This window comes from Diplotaxodon limnothrissa, linkage group LG9 (assembly GCF_057381915.1).
Source record: "Diplotaxodon limnothrissa isolate DT_005_m linkage group LG9, D_limnothrissa_male_GT1.1, whole genome shotgun sequence".
NCBI classification, from domain to species: Eukaryota; Metazoa; Chordata; class Actinopteri; order Cichliformes; family Cichlidae; genus Diplotaxodon; species Diplotaxodon limnothrissa.
Window position 1 is genome coordinate 10,311,643 of NC_140604.1, and position 16,124 is coordinate 10,327,766.

Consider the following 16,124-nt stretch of genomic DNA (forward strand, 5'->3'; position numbering starts at 1 on the left):
AAATTCCTCTTCATCTTCAGCTTTCAAGCAGATGACTGAAGGTTTTGAGCCAAAAGCGACTGGTGTTCATAATTCCCTCCACCTCGACTAAAGCTCCAGTTCCAGCTGATAAAAATCAACTTCAAAGCATGATACCGCCACCACCATGGCTCACCATGGGGATGGTAACATGCTTTTGAGAGACTTTAGCATTTTTTTTGCAAATTGTGCCTGGGCTTGGATGTCTTTCTTTGTCAGAGAAGGCTTCCGTCTTGAAACCCTGCCCCATAGTCCACACATGTGACAACATACAGGATGTTGTCATATGTAGCACACAACCAGTACATGCCGAATATACCTGCACATCCTTCAGTATTGCTGTAGGTATCTTGGCAGCCTCCCTTATTGTACGTTTTTAATTATTCATATTTTTGCCCACAACAGATCTGTTTGGTTTTCAGATGAATTGTGCAGAGGTCAAAGTTCATGTTAATGGTGGGAAAAGAGTTGAAATAATTTTTTGTGGTCTTGTTTTTTTTTTTTAACATCATAAAAACCTGGCATTTTAACAGGGATGTGTACACTTTTATATCCACTGTACTCAGTGATTTTTGTTTTAACCTGAAAGGCTAAATCTACCTTACACAGTGTGCAGGCTTGATGTGACAGCTTCATTTCACCCGTGTAAATAACAACCCTTGGCCTGAGTTTACCTCTGAGTACATGAGTTCTGTGGATTTAAAAGAATAGCTTCATTTAGGAATATGCTTCATGTACACAGGATGTAATCATTAAGCTCTTCAAACTAACTTGTGGTCACTCTGCAGGACACTGATGTGAGGTGGACCTGCCTCAGGTGAAACTGCTCTAATGTGTGTGTTTGTGACTGGCATGCAAAAATTAAAATGCGCATATATTAGGTGCATGTTAGCTCAGTGAGTCACTGACCACAATCATACAACTGAATATTATCACCTTAAATTTTAAGGTGTTCTACAGATACAATTCCATGATGATTTAAAGTTAAGCATGCAAACTGTGACAGCCCACATTAAACATGTCCAGTTTTTCCTATAATGAGGTCAGCGTATGTGCAAGTAATGGCTCATGACTCTGTATCATATAGAGAGCGTCCCTAATGTGGTCTCAAAGGCATACAGCTCTGGGTATGAGCACAGAGGCCTCATGTTTACAAGGTGCAGACAATATGAGAGAGTACCGGCTTAGAGGAAGCAGGAATGGAGCAAAAAACATGATTACTCCTGAGCAAATTAACTCTACAGACAGCTGTTTTCATTTATCTTGATGTAACGTGTATCTGGATTTCATTTGTCTGCGAGTCTGCCTTTTGTCTATTAGGATTGTCTTTGATGCATGACTTTCTTATGCCTCTCCACAGGATGTGGACTTGAATCCAGACCCCAATGAGATCAAAAGCCACTGTTATGTGAGCAAAGAGGAGCTGAAGGAGATGTTGGAGAAGGCCAAGCGCAAAGAACTGGAGATCACGCCCTGGTTCAGTCTCATTGCAGAGACCTTCCTCTTCACGTGGTGGGACAACCTGCAGAACCTCAAACAGTTCATGGATCACCACAAAATCCACCGCATGTAATTCTATCCAGGATCCGGCTCCTCTTCCAGCATTTCAAGCTCTTTGATTTATGCAGAACTGACATAAAAATACAGTCGGCTGAGCTGCTGGAGAACTGAAAATAAACCTCCACTCAAGATGTGAGGTTTCCACTAGCTACTTTGGAGAAGGTGTAGAGCTTCAGCACTGTAACGCAAAGTAAAGAATGTCTTAGTCATGTGATCTATAAGGTGATTTATGTAGGTTTGTAGCACTGAGATGCATCCATCTTCACTGTAGATCAGACGTTTGCTGTAGTGCTCACGTGTCATCTTTCAGGCAATAGTTCGGATGAGCTGGGTTCACAGCCTGAGCAGAAGGTGATGTTAGCAGGAAATGTGACACTAAATAAGAACAGCTCCACAAAGGCAGCAACCTATTTTTATATAATAATGTGAAGTGCCTGATTATAGGTCGTTAGCCTGAGGGGATTAGTATCTCTAAGTCACAACTGCTATCACTCTGCATTGTTGACAGTGACATCAGTGAACAAGCTGTATCTTTGTACACTTTTACACAATAAAGTATTTGTGTGAACTTTGCACGAGCATTTATTTTTGAATTTTAGATTCAATTGATTCACTACTAGCTGAATAATACCTTGATTTTTGTGGTAATAATTTCGGTAAGTTGTACATCTTATATCAAGTCGAGCTTTTTGAAACCAGACCTCAACTGAGAGGCCAAGGGAGAGATTATATGGTGGTGATTTGGCAATATCATGGGAGGTCTGCCCTTAAGTATACTTTGCTTTATCGTTTCTTTGCCTCACGGGGGGAATGTAACTCACAAAATGAACATATTATTCATTAAGACTTAAATCTAGAGAAAGCTGATATGTGAATTTTTTTTTAGCTGAAATCGTGTAATTGGTGATTCTTGAATCATATTTACTTTGTGGACAGAAAAACACCTTCGTAGACTGTCTGGGGTCACTTTTCTTAATGTGGAACTTTTGTGGAATATTTCAACACTGAATTATCTGCTTTTAGTTTAGTATTTAACAACTGAAAACATTATGGCAACACTGAGAAGACAAATCATTAGGAGTGTGTTGCCGTCTTAGTCTTTCTGTAGGAAAACTTCAAAAAGCTGACTCAGTTCTTGTCTGAGGTACAGACCAGGAATAACGGAAATACGATCCTCACACCCACCAGGGAATCGCTCCCAGCTGTAGGTTCACCTCCTCCTGCTGAAGTCAAAGAGCAGCAAAAAAACAGTCTAATGTAACATCACTCAATATTTCTGTGATTCTTTAAATAGGCTTAAAAGATCATTCTTATAACTTTATTCTACAAAACACCTAAACTCCTCCGCATGGTGAGAAGTTACATTCAAACTCTTAAAGAGAAGCAGCAGGTAACGCATAGCTCCGAAATCCTCACCACACAGGAAGTGGTGACAGGTAGTTCCCTGCATCCTGCAGCTGGAGCTTCCTCCTCGCCCTCTCTTCAGCATGGCCTCCTAGAGTCTGAGCAACTCTCCACCAGCGTCACAAAGGCCATACAGACACTCATTATAAGCTCTAAATTGGGTGGGGGGAAAAGCATGAATCTTAAACTGGAACTGAAGAAAAATGATAAAAGATATTGAAAATAAACTCAAGCTGAATAGCACGATGTCTTGGCTTGAATGGTTTTTCTAAGTTTTGTTTTTTGTACAGAGGAACATTCACATGAGACATAACAAGAAAGACAGGACTGTAAAGCTGTAAAGGACAGAATAGATGGGGCATCGACAGCTAGGTACTGACGTGCAGTCAATGGAAAATTGATAGCAATAAACTTTATCCTGATATATATGTTCAGCTGCAAACAAACAGAAACATGGACACATTTGCATTTATATGTATATACATGAATACATTCTCAAATATAAACATACATATGTGCCTGTGCACACGCACACACCCTGCATTTATGAACATATTTCTTCAGTATACACATGTATACTGTGGGCATTAGAAAGAATGCATTTTCAGGGCACTTCCGCACTGGCTTTAGTTTGCAGAGTTGAAAGCCTCGTCTGTCTTTTAAATACCGTACATGACTGTATCCACAAATCCTTACACTCAAGACCAGCAGAGTGGATCAACATCCTAAACTAAGCTGTGGAATTAACATAACACTAACATTAGTAGCAACAGAAATGGCTTCAACTTTACTGTGTGCATGAGAAATAAACAGTTTCTAGTTCTTTGTAAGGGGTAAATGACGCTCTGATTTAATTTGTTTGAATAAAATAGGCTTTATTTGCATGCTTAATGCACAATGAAGGCACAGTTCCCACTTCTTTCAGACCACAAAGCAGATGAAACGTGATACATTCGTTTCATTGTAAAACCATATAAAAACAAAAAGGTAAAAACAAACAAAAAAACCCCATAAATGTACATGACTAGGACCTGATCCATTTATCACCCGAACAATGTTAGCTGTTTGCCAATCCTTCAGTATCAGGTAAAGAAGTTACGGTAGATATGCCCTTGAAACATGCAGCTTCCCTGTTGGCAGCATGTATGTTTGGAAAGCCACAAAACAAGCAAAGGTGGGCAGAGTAAACAAGGTAAGAGAAGAAAAAAAAAACAAAAGTCTGCCTATATATCAAAGTATCAGATTATTAAACTCACCAAATATCGTTATCGATCTTAAAGACTACTGTATCATTTAGACTCTATATATGACTAACGATCAGTCCTGAGTTTGGTTTCTACTGTGCCAGCATGTTTAATACCGATTTATGTTCCTCTTAGTTGTTGGTCCAGTTGAAGAAATGATCCCGTGGTAACTTTGCTAATCTTCATCCAAGTGATAAAGTATCTAAATGTAGCTGACACAAAACTAGAAACTGGCATTATACATTCCAGTTATCACAACATCATTTCAGAATAATACTCTGGGTTTGGCATTTCATTCTAACTAAACAGAATAATATAATGTTTTGCTATAAATGTGCAATAATGCCACAGCTTTTAGAAGAAGCTCCACGTGCCAAAAACAACAAGAATAAACATGTGGTATGATGCTATCAAAAGATAATCTTTATTATTTTACATTTTACCTCCATCCATCCATTTTTTTCCCGCTTATCTGGGGCCGGCTCGTGGGGGCAGCAGCCTAAGCAGAGAAGCCCAGAACTCCCTATTCTACATTTGACCTAATTTTTATAATTTGCTTCTGGAGCCAACAAACACGCATTAAAAAAAATTAATCACACTGCTTTGCAGTGTTTTATCTTGTAAATCTGAATATCCTGTTATTCAGTAAATATTACATTAACACTAAAGCCTTAAATCTTAGTGTGGGTTATTTTGCAGTTGCTTTAGAATTCACTGTAATCTCAAAAGCACCAAGCCTGTTTTAGCATCTAAAAGCAATAACAGATTATTCAACCGAGGAGAGTGATTGTGTAGGATGTGTTTTCTATTATCTCAGTGTGGTGATTGCATAATGTGAGGAAGCTATGAGGTGATCTATAGTTGCTGGAGATGAGATGAGTCTGCTACACAGTGCCTGCAGGGTTGGTTGCAGGGTTGGAGTTGGGTGGACTCAGTTTCATGGTATTAAAAAAATCCACCAGCTGACCTGGTACTTCAGCCAGCACGGTCTTTGCCAGCGCTTCCTTCGGTGCCTGAAGAGCAAAAAGAGTCAAGTCAAAAACAGTGAAGAGGAAAATAATTCTACATGTTTTTAACTGATTCCTTGCACGAGTATTGAACACAGCAAGGAGAGAGTGATGGAAATGAAGAGAGCTTAAAGGAAAATTCCACACACTTTAATAAACATTGGATTTCAGATGTTATCTTGACACTTTCTGAGGCTGTAATTACATCACACTCCAGCAGAGATGATTATACTTTTGAGGCCGGTGGTAGGCTAACATTAATCAAAACTCCTGGACCAATCAAAGATGTGCTCAACTGCTTATCACTTTAACAACAAAGTGCCGCTTTAACAGCGTTACGTAAATAGAGGAATTTTCCTTTAATATAAGTCAGAGTGCCACCAGTGCCTTTAACCAGAGCCACAGATACTCAGTCAGACAGTACGACAGACTTTGTTGTACCAGACTGATGATGAATCGCATGCAGTGATTCATTGCTGCAGTTTTTCGTGCAGGTGAAGGAGAAGTTAGATGAAAGCAGGGTTTATGACTTAATATTTCTGAGGTACCCCTATGAAGGACTAGGATCTTGGGGAGGCTTCAGTTTCAATGAACTGAAGAAGGAGGTCACTTGCTGAGGTAACTCGGCCAATACGCTTTGGGCAAGAGCCTGGCTGGGCGCCTGAAAAGAAATGGATAAAACAAAGCAAAGAGATAAGCTAAAGCTGTTTCCACACATGCGCTGTAGCTCTGCATGTTTCCAGACATTACACAGGTTGTGGTAATGCATCTGTCAGTCTCAGTCAGACTGGACATTAAACGGCCGTCAGCCTCCCGGCTCTCTTTTAACAACGCACTCATGTGGGAAGAGCCCATGAAACCTCCTCTCCTACACCAAACAGCATATTTCACTGGCATGAAATGTAAGGCTCCAGTGAGGCAGCCCATAGAGTGGACTACACGAAGCAGAGACCCAGCATTAGCACACCCAACTTGGGACTTACATGGTGTAAGTGTGGGTTTGCCCCGCCTACACAACCCCACAGTTCACCCACACTTTCCCACTGTGGGCCCACATGGGCATTGTTCTTGGGATGTGGAAAATGTGAGAAGGGACATTCTCTGGTTGTCCTAACATGTTTCCCGCAACATTTCATGTGTGAAAACAGCTTAGATGATTTTTAGGCTGAGGCGCAGGCAATCCCTCACTTTGGATATATATGATTAAGTGGTATTGGCTCGAGAAACACTCTGCTCCGTTTAGTTTGTAATTTTAATGTCAGCTTAGAAAAAAAAATAAAAACAAAGTACATGCAATGTGGACAGAAAAATCAGGGGGACACCCAAAGCTAACAGCATCCAGAAACCTGGTACATATAGATATAAAACAAAAACAACAAAAACTTGATGTTTTTACTGTCACTTACATTTTGAAACTGCCTGAATGGTACAAACTGGACAATGTCTCTCATGGCAGCCTCGCCAGTGAGAGAGCGCAAACGACCATCGTCTCCATCCAGGAACTCCATGGCACTGAAGTCCGCCCCTCCGACCCCGACGATGATGATAGACATGGGCAGGCGAGATGCGTTGACGATAGCGTTGCGCGTCTCGTCCATGTCCGTGATCACTCCATCAGTGATGATCAGCAGAACAAAATATTGCTACAAGAAGACAACAACAACAAAAACACAACTATTACAGCAACATGTAAGCAAGAAGCTTTTGAATCCTCATCAAAACTCTGATATTTGCTCAGTTCTACTGCTTAGTGCCCCTCGAGCATCAGAAAGCCCCATCCCCTGTTATCCTGTAGCTTTGGATCAAGCTATTATTAAATCACCTGCTTCAATGTGAAGATTATACAACCATTACACTGACAGGACTGCCTGAACCAAATGTTTACTGAGAGTATAAATGAGGTAGTGAATTCATAACCCACTTTTTCCTTATTAACAGGACAGCATATGTGGCCATGATGTAAGATTAATTATTTTCCCAAATACAGTATCCAATAATGGCTCACAAATTCCAAGAGATATTGCAAACACTTGCAGTTTTTTAGTTTTGGATTTGGGATGTACAAAAAACATTTTTGAGTTTGCTCGCTCCAAAAGCAAATGTTTTTGCAAGGTTTTCAAGTTGAGTGCTAAGACTTTAACACACTATGATCTTACTAGAACCGATGACTAAACATATGAATTTGTAGACTGCACTACTCATGACATTACTAATATCTCTTACTCTTCAGTGCAGGCTGGAATATTGCAAATGCTCACAGAGTTGTAGAGTAAAAGATAACCTACTAGGCTCATATCCTTCTACTCCATAATGTTGGAGTTTGCATTATTCACAGCATTGAACAACCCTTATTTACCTTATACCAGCCCTTGGTGCAGTCCCTCAGTTCATCCACTGGGTGGGGTTGTATGTTAAGCATGCATCAATCTCTTATTTTGTCAATTGTAGATGGTCCGCATGTTAAAGCATTAAATTAAATTTCAAATATGAAACTGAAAGCCCTTGCCTACAGTGAGTGAGCTGAAGAGGTGAAATACTCACAGCTGCAGTGGTCTGCTGGAGGGCTTGCTTTGCAAAGCAGGCCACGTGGTTGATAATCGGGGAGAAATTGGTGGGACCGTACAGTTTGACTTGAGGCAGGCAGCTTCTGTAGGCTTCAACCACACCTTCAACACCTACACACACCCATACAGACACCATTGATTAAACACACTACAAACTGAGAACTACAGTGTACTAGGGTGCATGTGTATAGTAAGTAATGAAACATCAGCTCCAGTGCATTTATCTGTAAACACACCTGCACAAAATGGATTTGATGGGTTGAAATTGAGCGGAAACTCATGGGAAACCTGTAACACAATAGATTATAACAGAGAAAAATCAGCAAATTAGAGCAAACATCACAGGTTCACAGTGTGATCTAACAATGTCAAAGCACAATCTACAGTATGGTAACAAACAAAAAACTGTCTTATGTGGTGTGGAAATGTCTCATTTCATATAAACAGAAGCTTTACCTGCCATGTGGGTGGAATCTGGGCTCCAAAGCCAAATGCAGGAAACATCTTATCACTAAACATGAAAGACAAACCAAAAGCTTATTTGAATTATGAGCCATAGATTGCATTGCCAATAAGTTGATACAGTTATCAGCCAAGTTAAATGAGTCCCTATCATACAACTCTACTTAAGTAGCTTTAAATATCTCATAGTTTACACTAATAATACCAGGTATGTGAAATATATTCCTACCTGTCATAGTCCTGGATGACATTACCCACTGACCAGATTGCAGTGAGATACTCATTAACACCCTGGGGACTAATGTAATGCAGAGACTGGGGTGACCGAGGATCCCCGTTGGAACCTGTGAAGTCAACGGCCACCTATTGGCAAACATACAGGTGAAGCTATAGAAAACCTTACTGCAAAGATGAATGAATGAAAACGGAAAAGAAACAGAGAAGACGAGACTCACAGTGAAGTTAATCTGACAGCCTCCCATAATATAATCCAAGAATGTATACTCCTTCACCACCTGGAACAAGTATACTGGTCATCAAGTCAGTTTAAATAGCAAAAAGCAAAAACAAAACAACAACAAAAATCAGTACCACACCTGGCAAAGCTTTACGCTCACAACACCAGAGTTCTTGTAGCCTTTCTTCTTCTGTTTCTTTTTACTGTTGATGCATTCAAACTCTGCCTGCAAGAATAAAACCACAGTAAAGGCCACATTCTGTTGCAATGTCAGAGACCAAAGGGCAGTTTTAGCCATCAACTCAAACACAGTGCAGAAATGTTTGAGCTGCCCACATATTGCAGTACTCTCATACCGGAGAAGTGTGTGAGGCTTCTTGGAGGCGTTTCATTGTCGTCTCAAAGACGCCAATAAGATCATGTGACCCGTCATTGTCGTAGTCGTAACACTCAACCTGAAAACGGGCAAAAACATTTGGTCGTGATCGAGTTAAACTGGAGGGGAAAATCTTCCATTAAGGGTCAGTTCACCCAAAGCAGAAGTAATAAATAACCAGACTTTGCTAAGAATACTTTCTCTGTGGAAATGGGATTATTCTCAGTAACTAGGAGGGCTACGAATAAAAACTAAAAATATCCGCAGTGCTGGATGCCATTATAGACAAATGAGAAAAGGTTTGGTGAAGTTCCTCTCTGCAGACAAACAAAACAGAAGAAACAAACAACATGCAAAGGAAACACTCAAATGAACACTTTGTACTCCACGTGTTCTTGAAGAGAGGCGGACAGTAAAATGACTGGACTTGTATGTGTTGCTTTTCACGAATGGTAAACTTGATAAAAGTGGCGAGCACCTTGCAGAGACCCCGCCTTGTTCCCAATGTGGTCCTTTCACGCACACATCACACAGGAAATGATGGAGAGATGTAAAAATACAAATACTTTGATTCACAAATAACTCACTTGTCCTCTATGGTGGGAAAGTGCTTCCTTCCTGACATGTTTGCTTCAGAGGTTAAAAAAAATATCATCAAGCTAATTTGTAACACGCTAGTTACTTTGTATGTTTTGAAGTACCACTTACTCCGACAGCTCTAAAGCAGAACAGCGAATTTGAACTCAACAAGAAAAATCAGAGTGATTGTAGGTGCCCAGTGGATTGAAATCATTTACTTACTTTTATTGGCTTCTCCATGTCTCCTCCACAGAGAGACTGCAGAGGGATTCGAAACGGCCTCCATGTTGGATTCAAGTTGTTCTTCACCACCTGAGAAAAACAGTTCATCACAATCAGATACTGCAGGATGCTACAAGTCCAGTCGGTCTGGTTTAGTCAACATGTCACTGGAGAAAATGTCAAATATGCTCCTTTTATCTCATCTGTGGTTTGTTGATGCTGTGTCACCAACTGGTAGGCGGCCCACCTAATAACAACAACGCAAAAGCTACAGCTACAGTTTGTTATCCAACAAAGGAAATTTTAGTATCAGACATACAGAGAGTTCTTGATCAGGTGCTGGGGAGCACCACATGGAGGAGGAAAAATGTTTTTTCCCCTCTGGAGCTTATTTGGTCTCAAACAAGAGCCCAGTCCTTCCAAGAAAGAAAAGCTATAAATACACCCTCACATTTGGATCAAAACCGGTTTTCAGTATTTGAGAAACAAAGCACAGGCTTAAGTTAATGCCATGACTCACTGAACAACAACAATATAGAGTCTGGAGCCTGACTCTAAAACAGAGTCAACCCCCTTCTCAAAATGCCAAACTTCAAAATTTAAATTAACAGGTTTACAACCTGGTACGGAAAACTGTTTGTATCAGGCTCTCTAGCTTTTATAATCACTCACCTGTTTGGTTAAGACTTAAAGTTAGGGTGTGGCCTCTTTGACAGGTAGATGAGAAGAGACAGCCTAAAGCCATCTGCTACGCCTCACCTCCACCAAATCCAGTCACTAAACTAGAGTGTTCTGCTGTTAGTGCCTTATGGAACATTGTAATTGTATTATCAGATAAATAATACATCCTGTTGTGAGGTACACACTGCCAAGAGAGAGATGTATGTAATTCACCGATAATTAGCAGCTATGTGTGTCTGAGCAGTTGCTAACTAAGCTAGTGTTAGCTAATAATAATTGTGCAAAAGCTGTGTTTAACAGTTACACCATCATAAGTTCCTCTTTTCACCCTGAATATTGAGGGTGAAGAGAAAAATCACTGTTCCTCCATCAGAGAAAAGTTAGAGATAAGGAGAAAATTTGGTCTTCTGCAGAGAGTTTTTCGCCATGACTGCCATAATTGATGGGTCATTGCTTTACTTCCCATATCGTTCTTCATGATTTCATCCACCTTGATGAGATTCCCAGTTTCAGACACACTGAAGCATCCGCCAGCATAATATTCCCACCACCATGTTTCACTGTGGAGATGATGATGATCTTTGGGTTGTACGCCTCTCCATTCTTTCTCCAATCATAACAATATTGAATTGATACGTCTCGCTGTAGCTCTTGACACTCAGAAATGCTGTGATAACTTTGCACATCCATCTCCTCCTCTGTGAGCATCAACAATTCTTTTCTCAAGTCTAAACTGATTGCTTTCATTTTTGGCATGACGCTTTCTCCAGTGACAGCTCAAACCTCTCCTGATGTTTTTATAGTATGTGTAAATTTAAAGATAGTCTTCCCCTCTTCATTTTACAACCTCTGAACATTAAATAGCTAAATCACATCATTGCACAGCAATGGTCTGTGCTACAGCTCAATGAAAAGGTCCGTTTATCAGGGTACTAATAATATTGACCCCGGTCATTTTTCTGGAGTAATTTTGTTATTGTGTGCAAATAGAAATAATGTGTCTTCTAAATATATTAGTTTTCTTTAGAAGTAGGGCTGTTCGATATGACGATATATATCAGATGACGATATAAAAACGTCTATCGTTTCATTTTACGCTATCGTTTGTTTCGTGGTGTCGCAAAATAAACTGTTTACGGCAATATTGTTTCGTCGTTTTGATGGTCACTGTGTATCTAGTTACAACTTTTAGTTCTGTTATTTGGTATCTTTTGGATAGGCAGGAGCAGTGTAAAAGCTTTGTGTTCACCTCTGTTCTGTGAGCCAGCTGCCAGCCTGTTTCTGTCTGCTTGTAGAACTCCAGGTAGGGGTCGGACTTTCCAAACAAATCCTGTGTACGAAAATGAATAAAGGGAATGAGGTCAATAATACCTAAAAATGAAAGAATGAATTTAAGTTATAATGCTGTATCAGCCATACCTTGTTGTCTAGTTTTCTTGCTGCCACTTCAAAATTCACCACCCTATTGTCTTTTATTTCCTCTGCATTGATCTATAACACAATTAAAGATAAATGACTGAGACAAAAGCAAAACAACACCATCCAACTGTTTATCTGCAGCTTTCTGCATCACTCACTGTGATGGTCCCTTTCCCTGCTGGTGATTTGTTCTTCAACACAAGCGGTCGGGTCAGTTTCTTACTAGATACAACCTAAAAGCAAGCAAAAAAACATGCACTTTGACAAAGACAATTAGCCACAGCAAAATAATTTGAATGAATAGGCTCAGAATGAAGACAAGAGAATAAATGAGTAATACACAGCAGCCTGCAGACCATTAAGCAAATGACAAATCGGGCATAATGAACACATGAGGTCACATTACACTGATAAGAGTCGAACCAGCAACTGCTTATCAGGGATGTTAATGCTTCATCTGCAACATGGTAACACTGTAGTGTCCTCTTACAGCAAAGTATAAGTCCTACCAGTTTTGCACCTGCAAAATCTTGTTTACTTCATTTAACAGAAATTAATTCTGAAATGTTGAACACTGAAAACCTTCAGCCTTGCAGAAAGAGGAAAAGAGAAGGAAACCTTACTTGGCCCAGGGTGCATTCTAGTTCACCCAGGAAGTCATCGTCAGTCAGGTCAATTGTCTTGTTGTCAATGTCATAAACTCCAAACTTCAGCTTTTGCACTATTTCAAAGTAGTAGTCAACGACAAACTTCTTTGCAAACTTTGGGCTGAGACAATTCTGGACTTTCTCTGTGCGACCCACCTGTTAGAAAAGATTGCATCAGTTAGTCAGAGAGAAATTAGTGCTGTGAACTCTTCACAAAGCAGTAGTTTGTATTGAGACACACAGTGAGGAAACAGGAAATGGAAACTATCCCTTCAGGGGGCTTTTAACACTGTTAACAATTAACACTGAACTGTAGCTTTTCTCCTACTACAGTGATATAACCGATTGCACCTAGAGAACATGTGGGCTTTCCAATATCCTGTCTTATCAGCTTTCCAGTGTAGGGAGAGACTCTTAGGAATCTATCTGTTCCTTTCAAAGTTGGTATGGAATACAGGCTCATGATGGTGGGTTTGACACTCAAATCATTTAGACCTGCTAAACACACTGACCTCATACCACTGAGAATCAGAGCTGTTCATTAACAGGACACACAGGGGGTCTGACTTTGAGCCGACGTCTTTGTCCAGGAGGTTCTCACAGGACACAGTCAGCTCCACCTTGGTTACACACTGGGCAGCCATGTCTGACTGGTAATAAACTGGGAAGACAACAACATAGAGATGTTAAAAAAACAGACATTGCACTACACAGTACTATGAGCACTGATTTAACAGTAAGTGGCTGTGGTAATGTTTAGTGAAGATCGTCCTGAAATACTGACATTTTTGCGTTTGTTTACGTAGGTATACAATTGTGACGCTACTGTTAGCCCTCCCAGCCTCCCTCTAAACGAAACCAGTCGTGCAGCTAGGCAGTGATGTTGTTCTAACACACAGACGGGTTTGTTTTGTTTTTTGTTTTCGGGAGGATTTTTTTGCTTCGACATTACGTTTAACTATTAGCGGTCTAACGTTACACTACATTAGGGGTGCTAACGTTACACTATCCCGTTATGACTAAGGTAGCCAATGAATTCACTTACGTACAATGCTTCTCTGCTGCACAGTGTCTTGGAAAATGTGACACAACCATTAATGCCGTGCAGTGGGTGTGGAGCAGAAAAGCTAAAGAGCACTTAAAAAAAAAAGACTGCTCGTAGGCTCACAGGGCTAATAAACTGACAACTAACTAGGTTAGCTGGTATACCACGTCAACTTCCGCAAAATTAGTAATAGCTAGTTTAAATTCAGGCTTACCTTTGAAAGTGTGAGACGCGTTATGGGACTCACGGAAAGAAAATATTGGCTACTATAACCGACACTGGTAACACTCCCTTGGCACAGTGCTCTTGTAAGGAAAAGTAGCTCCCGTCCGCTTAATCTCGAAAGCACGAAACCACGCCCACCACTTTAAACGAACAGGGGCGTCACCAGGAATCTGTGTGTGCGGGTGGCTGGGTGGGGGGCTAAGGGCAAGAGGGGGATATATGATCAATCTGATATAAAACCAGTGTAAACTACTTTAAACTCGAGTAAAGCCAAAAAACAAAACACTGGGTACAGTTTTCAAACTTATATGCAGTATTTTGTCCTGCTAATGATCTATTACGTGAAAAGTGGAGCTGCACAAGAGTTTAAACATACTTTAGTGTTGGATAATGGTTTTGCAAAATATGGGGAAAAAAACTCACTTTTTACTTCAGCAGTGGCGGATCTAGAAAATTTTACATTGGGGTGGCAAAGGAGGGGCAAGAGATCTCGGCAGGGTGGCACATCTTCAGTGATGTATGTGTAAATCCCCTATGTGTAAATGGAGTCAACAAAATATCCACAAAAATGCTTTAAAACTATTAATTGCATCATTACCTCTTCTAAGGAAACACAGACAATTGCACAAGCAAAATAATTCCAAGAAGACCTCCTTCCAAGGTTCCAGGAATGTCACAAACTGGATGGGCACTCTCTGCCATTTGCTTTGTTTCTTTCAAGAAGTCGTATTGTATGGCACATCTCAGTTTGTAAGTCTTGCAATTCAGAGTCATATATGGAGAAATGATCTCACCTATCTATAATGGGAAGGAATATAGAGACTGTAAAGGCATCTTTGCTGTTGACATTTGTTTTCTGTCCAAATGTAGATAAGACTAAGACTATCAGACAGTCTGCTAGATGTTTGTTTTGGTCTTTTTGATTTGGCAATGGTAGAAAGATGGCAACTACTGCATGTTTCAGTGGCTATACGCCACAGCTCATCAAAGCTCTCCTCTTTGAGGCAGTCTTCAAACGTCTGTCGGAGGCTTCATTAAGGTCGGCTGCTTTGGCAGGGTCCATATTTATTGACTGGAGCTTCTCAGACAAAATCTTTGTTTCACGTAGAAATTTTCTGAAGACCATAAGGAGTCCCGTGGAGTCAGTCTGAGAGCGTAATCCTCTTGCATCTACAGCATTTTGTGGATTTTCCTCCAGCGCTCTCATTACTGCAGACAACCTGCCAGGAAGGGTTTTATGCGTAGCAAAGCAACAGGACCACCTAGGGTCACTCAGTTTTGGTCATTCTTGTGCTGGCATACCGAACATTTCTTTTTGAATATTAATCTGATTATTGTGATGTGAGCCTGACATGAATGTATACAGTCTTTCCAGCAGTGAAAAAACATGCAGCTTCTGCGACATCTTTCACAGAGTCAGCACCACGTTCTCTTTATATTACATCTCTTACTTCTCCAGACATCAAATGATCTTCTCTCTTAAACTGGAAGCATCCAATTGTTCTGCTCTTTGGTATTCAAGGAAGCTCTCCTGAGTCGCACCATCATAATAATATCTTACAACTAGAGACGACTGCTCAGTTTTTGTTTTTTATGTCCTTTGTCTCATGTGTCAAAATAGAAAAATGTTAACTTTCTTTAACATTCTTGAGGATTTCCTCACTCACCACTTCAGCTAAACATCCCAGAATCTCCTTTTGAGTGCTTTTGCTGATATATTTTGCGTTTGTGGGACCTTGTGACGGTCGTCTTTTCACTAATGCATCATGTTTGCTTATTAGATCTAAGATCTTAAGGACATTTCTCTGGTTTTGTGAGGTTTCTGTTTCATCATGGCCATGTTCAGAAAGGTTTTGAGTGGCTGTCAAATTTCAGTCAGAGTTTGAATATAATTCTGATTTTTAATAACTTACTGTTTGTACCATTTCTACCACTCACTGAGGAAACTTGTTTTTGTTGCTCCGTGAAGTGTTTTGGGTAATATTTTTAAATGTGGCCGCACTACTGCATGTGATTAATGTATGTACTAAACCATCCATAACCTTCAGCAGACATTTAATTCATTACAAACTTATTTGTCTTAAACGTTTTGTGTTAAAACATCACCAGGAGAAACTGATTTCACCTGGAGAAAGTTGGGCTGCTCAGTGGCTTCACTCCGCTGCGTTGCAGACCATCGCGTGAGCATTTGTTTTTCAGAGACCTAAGATTATA

General features: G+C 40.3%; 2 protein-coding genes across 6 annotated transcripts in view; one reads left to right on the forward strand and one right to left on the reverse strand.

The window, feature by feature from the left end:
* idi1 (isopentenyl-diphosphate delta isomerase 1) overlaps nt 1-2,175 on the forward strand; it is a 7,687-nt gene extending 5,512 nt beyond the window's left edge. For 2 of the 4 annotated variants that reach the window (XM_085362635.1, XM_085362638.1), the window contains exon 7: nt 1,379-2,175. In XM_085362635.1, coding sequence (XP_085218761.1) covers nt 1,379-1,591 — 213 coding nt within the window. In that variant the 3' untranslated portion in view covers nt 1,592-2,175. The remainder of the gene's footprint in view (nt 1-1,378) is intronic. The other 2 variants (XM_085362637.1, XM_085362639.1) reach the window with 1 other exon arrangement.
* Nucleotides 2,176-3,859: 1,684 nt separating this feature from the next.
* LOC146625099 (copine-3-like) lies at nt 3,860-14,001 on the reverse strand. 2 transcript variants are annotated; one of them, XM_085362630.1, is made up of 17 exons: nt 13,900-14,001; nt 13,153-13,301; nt 12,617-12,796; nt 12,152-12,226; nt 11,994-12,065; nt 11,824-11,904; nt 9,894-9,983; nt 9,073-9,171; nt 8,856-8,942; nt 8,715-8,774; nt 8,489-8,622; nt 8,254-8,308; nt 8,034-8,085; nt 7,775-7,908; nt 6,640-6,876; nt 5,782-5,894; nt 5,176-5,239 (listed from the first exon to the last, which is right to left on the reverse strand). In XM_085362630.1, exons 2-16 carry the CDS (start codon nt 13,282-13,284, stop codon nt 5,784-5,786), a joined length of 1,599 nt encoding a protein of 532 aa, XP_085218756.1. In that variant the 5' UTR covers nt 13,285-13,301; nt 13,900-14,001; the 3' UTR covers nt 5,176-5,239; nt 5,782-5,783. The 2 variants fall into 2 exon arrangements, with proteins under 2 accessions (XP_085218755.1, XP_085218756.1); XM_085362629.1 differs by lacking the exon at nt 5,782-5,894 and having other exon boundaries at nt 3,860-5,239.
* Between the last annotated feature and the right edge of the window lie 2,123 nt (nt 14,002-16,124).

Bases quoted from the DNA above. Each gene is read 5' to 3' on its own strand.
- LOC146625099 (XM_085362629.1), bottom strand. From the start codon at position 13,284: ATGGCTGCCCAGTGTGTAACCAAGGTGGAGCTGACTGTGTCCTGTGAG. The intron at 12,227-12,616 runs GTAAGGTTTCCT...GCTTGCTTTTAG, and splicing joins TAGAATGCACCCTGGGCCAA to GTTGTATCTAGTAAGAAACT. The intron at 9,172-9,893 runs GTAAGTAAATGA...GCCCGTTTTCAG, and splicing joins ACATGGAGAAGCCAATAAAA to GTTGAGTGTTACGACTACGA.